General features: G+C 33.6%; 2 protein-coding genes across 4 annotated transcripts; both read right to left on the bottom strand.

The window, feature by feature from the left end:
* Nucleotides 1-4,322: 4,322 nt before the first annotated feature.
* Nucleotides 4,323-8,420, bottom strand: LOC106397833 (stigma-specific STIG1-like protein 3). 3 transcript variants are annotated; one of them, XM_048741811.1, is made up of 6 exons: nucleotides 6,897-8,420; nucleotides 5,800-6,687; nucleotides 5,579-5,712; nucleotides 5,294-5,498; nucleotides 5,156-5,215; nucleotides 4,323-4,739 (listed from the first exon to the last, which is right to left on the bottom strand). In XM_048741811.1, exon 1 carries the CDS (start codon nucleotides 8,305-8,307, stop codon nucleotides 7,888-7,890), a length of 420 nt encoding a protein of 139 aa, XP_048597768.1. In that variant the 5' UTR covers nucleotides 8,308-8,420; the 3' UTR covers nucleotides 4,323-4,739; nucleotides 5,156-5,215; nucleotides 5,294-5,498; nucleotides 5,579-5,712; nucleotides 5,800-6,687; nucleotides 6,897-7,887. The 3 variants fall into 3 exon arrangements, with proteins under 3 accessions (XP_048597768.1, XP_048597767.1, XP_048597769.1); XM_048741810.1 differs by lacking the exon at nucleotides 4,323-4,739 and having other exon boundaries at nucleotides 4,939-5,215; XM_048741812.1 differs by lacking the exon at nucleotides 4,323-4,739 and having other exon boundaries at nucleotides 4,939-5,215; nucleotides 5,294-5,493.
* On the bottom strand, nucleotides 5,156-6,679 carry LOC111208535 (putative FBD-associated F-box protein At5g56700). The gene is made up of 5 exons (XM_048740591.1): nucleotides 6,498-6,679; nucleotides 5,800-6,439; nucleotides 5,579-5,683; nucleotides 5,307-5,498; nucleotides 5,156-5,215 (listed from the first exon to the last, which is right to left on the bottom strand). The coding sequence occupies exons 1-5, from the start codon at nucleotides 6,677-6,679 to the stop codon at nucleotides 5,156-5,158; spliced, it is 1,179 nt and encodes a 392-aa protein (XP_048596548.1).
* Nucleotides 8,421-9,796: the final 1,376 nt, after the last annotated feature.

Here is a 9,796-nt window from a genome sequence, read left to right as displayed (position 1 = left end):
GATGAATTCTGGCTAATATATTTCTTTTTTTTGATTTTTTTTATCTGAATTGGAAAAAACCTTTTGCTTCTGATTTTTCACGTGAATTGGACAAGAGCTGTTTCTGTGACTTGTGTATGTATCATCGTTACTGGTACTTGCAAGTGCGGGTTTGCGAATTTCTGTTATGAACCCAACAAGCAAATTATTGTCACTTGCATGAACGAGCAGAAAGACAAGTTGTAGCCTATGTTACAGAATCCACCATATCTAGATGAAGTCTGATGAGAAGAAGCTCATGGGTAAACCTTTGATGAAGCGTGTCATGCAGACATGGCTCCCTGCAAGTACTGCACTACTTGACATGATGATCTTCCACCTTCCGTCTCCCCCACACTGCTCAGAGGTACCGTATTGAGAACTTGTATGAAGGTCCCCTCGATGATCAGTATGACACTGTCATCACAAACTGTGATCGAAACTATTACTTTCTTCTTCTCACTTCTCCATTGACGTACTCTGTCACAGAGAGAAGCCAATCAATCTCAATTCTCCATCTTTGACGTACTTTGTTTTTCACATGGTTACAAAGGAGATGAGATAAGAAAAGAGGAGATAGAAGAGTCCATTATTTTCTTCTGTTTTACAGTTTTTTGCAAGCGTGTGTTTGTCCAGTTCATCATGAGAGTCACGTAGAAAAAAAGAAGTAAAATTATTGCCACTTGCATGAACGACCAGAAAGACAAGTTGTGGCCTATGTTACAGAAGCTTGGTGTCCAGATGAAGTTTGGTGAGAAGGAATTTTATGAATATTTGCAGTCCAAATTGGTCGAGTCTTTTCTGGTAAGGTCTCTAATGGTACGAAGGTCAAGATTATGGGTCCCAACTTCGTTCCTGGTGAGAAGAAAGACCTGTACGTCAAGAGTGTCCAGAGAACTGTTCTCTGCCTACATGAAAGTTATTACTTCGGTATGGAACTTATGGTTTTTGGTTAACCGAACCGAACCGATCGGTTCTGAATTGGAAAGTTAATTGAAATCAATATAGATAACCAATTAAGAAATTTTTGCGCAAGGCAAAGAATATATCATAATCAATGTAGAGAACCACTTTATGTCAATATAATTAAATCTTATTGTGCTGGCCAAGGCAAAAATATTTGATAATCAATAAGATTTTAACGGTGAAACTAAGTTAGAAGCATTAGGGTTTGGAACTTATATAAAACACATGTCCCCAACCATTGTTACTCATCTCAATCACACAAAACCTAACTACTCTTCCCTCATTCTTCTACGATGGCTGCTATAACTGCTGTCTCTGATTTAAAACCGTTCAAGACTATGTGGAAGATAAGGGTCAAGATCATAAGTTTGTGGAAGCAGTATTCTGCAGCAGGTGGCTTAACCATTGAGATGGTGCTAATCGATTCTAACGTAAGAATCCTATAATTTTCATGTTATTAACATTGTGTTGGCTTCATGTGTCATTGTCTTAAAGTTTATTATTTGATTTTTTATAGGGTGTTAAGATTAACACTTCTGTGAAAAAAGATCTGGCTCATCAATTTGATTCATTCCTGACACAAGGAAGTTCAAAGATTCTCCTAAACTTTTCACTCAACCCCTCTTACGGTTCATACCGGACAACCATACATCCATACATAATTGGTTTTCTGTGGATAACACGTGTGAAAAGTTGTGACGATTTGCCCGAAGCCCTAACCGGTTTTGAACCAGTCAACTACATGGACATTCTAGATGGTACACTCTCTACGGACTATTTGGTTGGTAAGTTATCTAACTTAGTGATTTCTTGCTAATACGCGTTTTTGTTTTTATGGATTATAACTCATAGCTTTTATGTTTCAGATGTAATTGGTCAGATTGTTGATTGACCCCAATTGAAGTAGTATCAGCTAATGGGAAAGAAACTCATAAACTGACTGTGGAGCTTCGTAATGAAAAGTATGACAAATCTTTATATTTTCTTAGTTATTCATATGTCATGATTTAAAGTATGATAAGATTTGATCAATTATAACTTATGGTAGGGACGAACGGCTTTTAATGGTGTTGTGGGGTAACTTTGCTACTGATGTAAGTGATGCTATTCAAGGACGTGGTGACAATGCGATCATTTGTGTTTTGAGATTCCAGAAATCGATGCTTTCAGAAAGAGGTATATCAATTCATTTAGTAAATTTGGTAAGTAGGTATGTTTAGTTTCGTAAATTAATTCTTATTTATGTTTCTCTATAGGATTGCAAACCAGGAGTTCTAAAGACCCTTTTCACGGCATTTTGGTTTTATCAGTTTTTTATTTGTTTCCTTATAATTTGTTTCTTTCGTATTTTATTTTTCTATTACCTATGTTTCTTTTAATTTTATAATTATAATTTTATTATGAAAGAGTAATTCTATTTTCTATGTTTTGTGTTGTCTTAAATTCATAATAAATTAATATAAGTTATTGCATATTATTATACATTTTTTCCATACAATATATTTAATTTACACATAACCAATTACACAAACTTTTTCTAAAAAAACAATTAACCTTACATTATATATACATGCAGAATTTCGTTTGATATATATCATTAAATCTAATATTTGTGCCTATAATTTTAATTTTTTAATATCGATAAATTAAAAAATAAAAATCGCTTTTGTTCACTTGCTCCGCGCAGGGCGCGGGTTATCACCTAGTCTTTTATTATTACGGTATTACCATTGATTATTATATTTCAATACCAAGTGTAATTGTTGTGTGTGTATACACTTGCCATGCCATTTTTTTCTGAACGTAAGAAAATATCTTTAAGATTTTATGAAGCATCCATATTTGTTGTCTACTCGTTTTCATATCTTTTCTTTAACTAGTTTTCATATCTAAGAAGAAAATAATAAAAGATCATACATACAATACAAAATTCCCCAAGTACACGAACACGGTATATGAATCTTTTCCGAACTTGACTGAAATCCGTTACAAGAGCACTCGATTACATGTTGATTTTTTGGAATAACTTGATGAATAGTATACTTGCGTACCTAAACAGGTACAAGTAGTTTTAAATACGCATCATGTCGAAAATTACGCTGTAGAACAATTGAAATTTGGGGTTGAAGTCTTGATTTTGTTTTTAGTTTATATTTTTGGTTTAAAAATTAGAAGGAAGAGCTCACATATTACTGCGCATGAGACTACAAGCAGTATATAGTTTTTCTTCTTCTTGGCGTCATCAAGAATGTTTTAATGTAGCGAAATTCACACTTATAATTTTCGTACGTTATTACAATTGTATCACTGCTATAATTTTTTCGGTGTATCATTACTGTATCTGTTTCATATATTCATCAACACATGGAACATGAATCGCTGTTCAAAGTTGACAGAACTTAACTAAAATCCGTTGTAAGAGCACTCGATTACGTAGGTTTGACTCTTTTGGATAGTTTGGATAGATATAGATTCTTTCAATAACAAATATCTTCCCCGCTACATTAAAAACAAAAGATCTTCCCAGCTATCATAAAAAGAATAAAAATCTGCTTTGTAGCCTGCAATTTAAATTTCTGTTGAGAAAATCAACTAAACTCGAGGAAAACAAAATAAACTAGCTAGCAAAACTCATTTAAAGCCAGGGGTGTCAAATGAGTTATAGCTGAGGTTGATTTTTCATGAGCCCTGCACAGGTTCTATTTTTAGTTTATTTAATAAATGAGTTTAATGAGCGAGCTTAAATTAGATCACGAGTTATATGAGTGGTCTTTAATAAATATGAACCAACTCATAAGCTTGGTCATTTTATACTTTAATTTATATATATAATATACATAATAGATATAACTTCTATTTTTATTATGTAAAAAATTATTTTTATATTAATCATATTTATCTTCTAGAGATAAAATGTAAAACCAATTTTTTAGATATAATAGAAAATGTAAATATTTAAATCACTCATCATCTCATATATCTTTAAATTTAAATATAAAACAAAATATTCCTAAGATAGAATTTATGTATTACTCACAATTATCTTATATTAATATTTTATTTAGTATTTAATATTAATGTTTTGAAAAATATCATAGAATTTATTTTAATTTTTATTTTAAAATATTTTTATTATTATTTTTATATTAGATCATAAGTTAGCTCGTTTAATCAACATGATCTATATGATCTGAATTCGAGTTTACATTTTGAAGCTCATATAATAAATGAGTCGAGCTGAGCTAGCTCATGAAAAATCTAAGATCACTAGAGCTGAGTTAAGCGAGTTAACTCATTTTGATATCCCTATTTAAACTTTATATTCATTTCTGAGTATGTTTATCGATTGTGTATTCGAATAAATTATAGAATAATGTTGTATAAATCAAAACTAGTTTCTTCAGGCATATTAATAGAAACCTCTAACACGAAACAAAATTTCATTTCCTTAGTGATGTCTAATGTATCAAATTGGTATTCCCTACTCTATGTATGTTCTTTGTTGCTTGACCTAAAGAAGAATATGTTGCCTTCTTCAGTTTGTAAACCTAAAAACTTACCGACACTGTTGAAGAGTTATAACTTATAACGTTGTGTTTATAGATGATTCTATTAGTCCTTCGCTCACAAGTCACAGGGCGCATAGCTGCTTCTTTGGTGAATTTTCTTGCAAAGAGAAAGCACGGGACATGTTTTGAGTCGGCTTTACACCATTCTGTTTGTGATTCAGATTCGTAACTGACATGGTTTATACTCTGTTCCAAGAAAATAAAGAAGCAGTGATAAGGACAAAGACACAAACAAGTAACTATATACCTTTATTTCTTTTATATCCTCAGGGCCTGATTTTTCAAATGTGAAAGTAGCAGGATGCCAAGACTTGTTGGAAAGCAAGTCCTCACTCAGTTTAACTACCTAAATAACTTTTTTTAATCTCTTGAAAGCTTTTGTAGATAGTGAGATCACAATTTTAAAACATATCTTATACCACAAAACCGTACTTATGATGTGATTTTATAAACTAGAGCATAAGTTCAAACTTGACTGAAACACACAAACATTACTTAGAAGTTCATTCAGATTTTCTATTGAACACATGATGCTGCAAACAAGTAATCGCAAACCAACGAGTCTATGAACTGCAGCGTCCATAAACCACCTTTCCATTTACCTATGGCGCTGCGAGTTTTGTCGCCACACTCTGCTCCCATTCTTCAGCGCCATCGATAACCTGTAACGTACGAGAAAGTGTCACGTATGTTCCACAACAGTGTTGGTTTTCGTCTTTATTTGTTGTTGAATCAAATACCTCTTTGTGTAACATAGTCAGTGATCGATGTAGACTTCAAGCAAGACGCGTTTTTGAAGAAAAAACTCAAGAAATCCCCTTCTTCTTGTGTTCCCTTGAACCCTTCAAATTTGAAAGTTTCGAGAGTGTTCTGCAAACATTCAGGAACAGAGCTGCGATTCTTCCACTCAACCGGGGCATAGTCCTGAAACTGTGAATCACTTTGCTACAGAGAGAAAGATAAGACTCAGGAGAACGTCACATCGAACACTCGTTAGCTGAAAAACAGTAAATAAGAAGACTTACATCAACGTAAATGTTGAGTTCTCGCAGTTTAGGAGAATTTCTAAGCAACCAGACAAGCAACTTGGACCAGTCGTCGCTGTAGAAAGACAGCTTCACATGTTCAAGCTGGTTGAAGACCCAACAGTAAGCACAGACTGCACACACGACAATAAACGTAAATTACAAAAATTAAATAATATATAATTTGATTGAAGACTTGATATGGAAACATGTTTTGTTACCTCATCGTCACGGTTAAAAAACTGACGTAATGAAAGGCGTTTGACGGGTGTCATTGATCCAAGAAGCTCGTCGAGAGAACTTGAAACATCAATATCCGCCTCCTCTAGCTTCGGCATATGCTCAATCGAATAGGATAAATCATGTCCCTCATCATAGAGTTTAAAATACTTCAGAGAAGGAGTAACGATGACATGCTGCACATCAAGATGATCACTATACATCTTCAAGGTCAAACGCTGCAGAGTAGAGTTCTCAACAACTAGCGCCCTCACATTGTCATCGGCCTCTCCGTATCGGTCGATAAAAAGCTCTTCAAGAGCAGTGCAATTAGATAAAAGCAGTCGAAGAGCGTCGTCGTTTAAGTAAGTAACGTCTCGAAGCTTCAACGTCTTCAAGGAAGGGAGATTAACACTTTGAGGCACGTCCACGAAGATAGACTCCCCTTTGAGTTTCAAAGCCGTGAGGGAGCTGCAGCAGGTGTAGAAGCTACTCGGCAGTGGCACGAAAGGTTTGTTACGGGGCGAGTTATAGCGTATGCTTAGAGTTAGCTCACGCACGCAGCGAGAAACCGCGATTCCAACCCATAGTTTGATGTTCTCGGGTTGGAATAGCTCAGCGTTACATGATTTTAGGACCAGGCTTTCTAAGGCAGGGGGCTTTATGTAAGGGCAGATTCTTGTCGATGAAGTCTGGGTACCTTAAGTCGGAAGTGTCGGGGGGATTAGTGGCGTAATAGTCATGGTACTCGAGTTTTGGCAACCACATCCAAAGAAACCTCCATTGTTTGGACAAAACGCTAGTTGAGACAGCATCTTCTGTCGGAAGAAAGGATAGTATCTTAACCAGTAATTCATCTGATAATCCACTGATTCTGTCCATATTGTCTTCTACATAAAAACAATAAAAATAAAGAAACTGTTACGACACTCAAAGGATCTGTCTGATTCCAAGCAAGCAAATTAGTAACAAGTGAAAATAAAAGTCACACAAACGAAAAGAGATAAAACCAACCAAAAAATAAAGCCAACCAAAAAAAAATCCCTAGAAAATAATTTAAGGTAAGGGGTGGAGCTCAAGCCCAGAATCAGAAACTCACAAAGAGCAAGGAGGAAAGTGTAGGTAGGTTTATCAGATGATATTTTGGAATCGCAGAGCTTCGTCTTCACGGAAATTTCATGTGTCTAACTAATTGTTAGCTTGGTCCTCTAGCCACCCAGCAGAATCAAACAAAATAATGTGGTTCTCATATTTATTCTTTTTTTTTATTCATGTGATGTTATATTTAGTTCTTTATTTGTGTTCAAGATCCACAGTAATATCTTAACGGTAAGTTTACCTAGTTAGCATCTCCAATCTATATATCTGATTTTTAAATATAAGATTTTTGAAATGAAATACTGCCATAGTTCTCTTTGTAAGCTGTGACTGCTTTCTTGCATCCCCAACATAATCATACAAATTAATGTGATTCTCATATGTATTCACTTTTTTTCATTCATGAGATGTTATATTTTTTCTTTGGTGTTGTGTTCAAGATCCACAGTAAGCTCTTAACGGTAGGATTATACCTAGTAAGGCAATCTCCAATTTATATATCTATTTTAAATATAATTTTTTAATGAAAATTTTAATGTATTTTTTATTTTTATTTATAAAAAATATTTCAAATCTATTTTTATTTTTTTATTGATAACTATTTTATGTATAAAAACTCACAAGTTACCTCTCTTTGTTGTAATTTTTACAAACTTTAATAAATTAAGATGAATTACATTACATCATATAAAGTATAAAACATAATAAATTTTAGATTAATCATACAAGTAAACAACATAATACATTGGTTTGTTACATGCCACATGAATATAAAATTAAACAATAACACAATAATGATGACAAACTTTTACAAGAGCCTTTCTAATTTTAGTAACAAATTGACCAACCTTTTTTCGAGTTGACCAACCTTATTCAAGCTAGCTATATAATATTTTAAGTTTAGATTGTAATGTGATTGTAAACCAATTTGAACCAACAAATTAAACATCCCTTTCTCAGTAACCTTATACGGTTGTACCCCTATTGTTTCTTCAAGCATAGCTGCACATCCCATATGCACACGATCTCCCTTTGTTGCACTTCTTAAAGCAACCTCCACAATGTCTCTTATCGAACATCGGGTTTACACAGTATCCCTTGCAACAAATTTCTGAGTATTGGCAGCTTTTCCCACATCTTCCGCAGTTCAATTTGTTGGTCCTCAAGTCCACACACCTTTTACGACAACAATCGCGACCTGAACTGCCTTTGAGTCGACATACTTTGGGGCTTTTGTCACATGTCATTGCACTTGTACGGTTCCCACCTTTTTTACCTTGTGTAGCGGTAATCACCAGACCGTATCTGTCTCGGTGGCTCGCCTCAACCCTTAGCGGTTCGCTAAGTGTTATAGCAATGGCCAAGAACGTTATGAGTACCACAACGAAATAGGATATCTTGAATGTCTTCATTCTTCTTGTTTGGTCGTAACTTTCAAAAAATTAAAGGAGATAAAAAGAAAACAAAGTTGTTTTCTATCGGAATATGTGTTTATATGTGTATGAATATATTAGGATGAAGAGTAACGAATGACGTGAATGGTATTTATACACGAGAGAACGATGCAAAGGTCAACGAACAAGTTTTTGAAAATTTAGGTCTTGTAAGAAAAATATTTGACTTTTCTAGACTCTTTTAGTGGAGTGGTCAATTTCAAAGGGTTGCGATTTCAGACGAAACAAACGAGTTAGGCTCGCGTAGAAACAAATATCAGTAATATCTAAATTAGGCGATCACAGTAATCGCCACCGCCTATGAAAATCGATTGTTTATACCATATGAAGCACTCAAACTAGCTAAACTAAGTAGGAATTGGAACTATAATCTCTAAATTGTCTTCTTTCATGAGTTAATATCAATGTCATACATGATCATTAGAATTAGACCAATAGCATAGTGTTTGTTAAACGATACAGAAGAAAATCATGCAATAAAAGTTTATTTTTCTTTAGTTTCTCTGAGCAATGTATACAAAAAGAATTTGCAACTAACATTTTGTAACGTCTCGATCGCGTGTTAAGAAAAAAAAAACGTCTTGATCGCGTCTGTTTGTGACTTTTATAACCAGAATCTAGATGTATTAGACCACATACTAAAAGCTCATCTCCAAACACTACTTGCAGTATCATATTATTCTCTTAGTTTATATTTAATCTCAGACTGCAAAACATTTTTGTATAGAAGGTTTTTAAAATCTTTTATTCCTCAAAATATATTTTCCTCAGTATTTCAATATGTTTAGGTATCGATCAGCCTATGAATTTTGGATTGATTTATACTATTTATGTTTATAAGAAAATATTGTTTTTTGAAAAAGGGTATTCTATTTAAAAAGACAAAGTACAAGATGTGATTATTCAAAAATATTGTTATTTTCGATATAAGAAAAATCTTTTACCATTACGGTATTACCTTTGATTATATATTTCAATACCAAGTGTATATCTTGTGACTCGTGTGTGTACACACTTGCCGTGCCATTTTGACGTAAGAACTAAAGAAAGCATCTTTAAGATTTTATGAAGCATCATAATATTATTACCAACCAGTTTCCATATCTTTTTTCTGAACTAAATTTTCCAATCTGTGAAGCAAATAATAAAAGATCATACAAACAATACAGAATTCCCGTAACACACGGAAAATGAATCTTTCTCCGAACTTGACTAAAATCCGTTATAAGAGCACTCGATTAGATGTTGACTTGTGGAATAATTGGATGAATAGTATATTTGCTACCTAAGCAGGTACAAACAATTTTAAATACGTACATGTCGAAAAGTTACGCTGTGGAACACTCTTTCAATTCTTATTGAGATTTGGGGTTGAAGTCTTTATTTTGCCTCTCTTTTCTTTTTCCGTAACAAATCTTTATTTTTCTTTTAATCTATATATTTGGTT

Source organism: Brassica napus, chromosome A9, assembly GCF_020379485.1.
Source record: "Brassica napus cultivar Da-Ae chromosome A9, Da-Ae, whole genome shotgun sequence".
Classification (NCBI taxonomy): domain Eukaryota; kingdom Viridiplantae; phylum Streptophyta; class Magnoliopsida; order Brassicales; family Brassicaceae; genus Brassica; species Brassica napus.
Note: the sequence above shows the minus strand (reverse complement) of the source record. Positions and strands in the feature narration are given on the sequence as shown.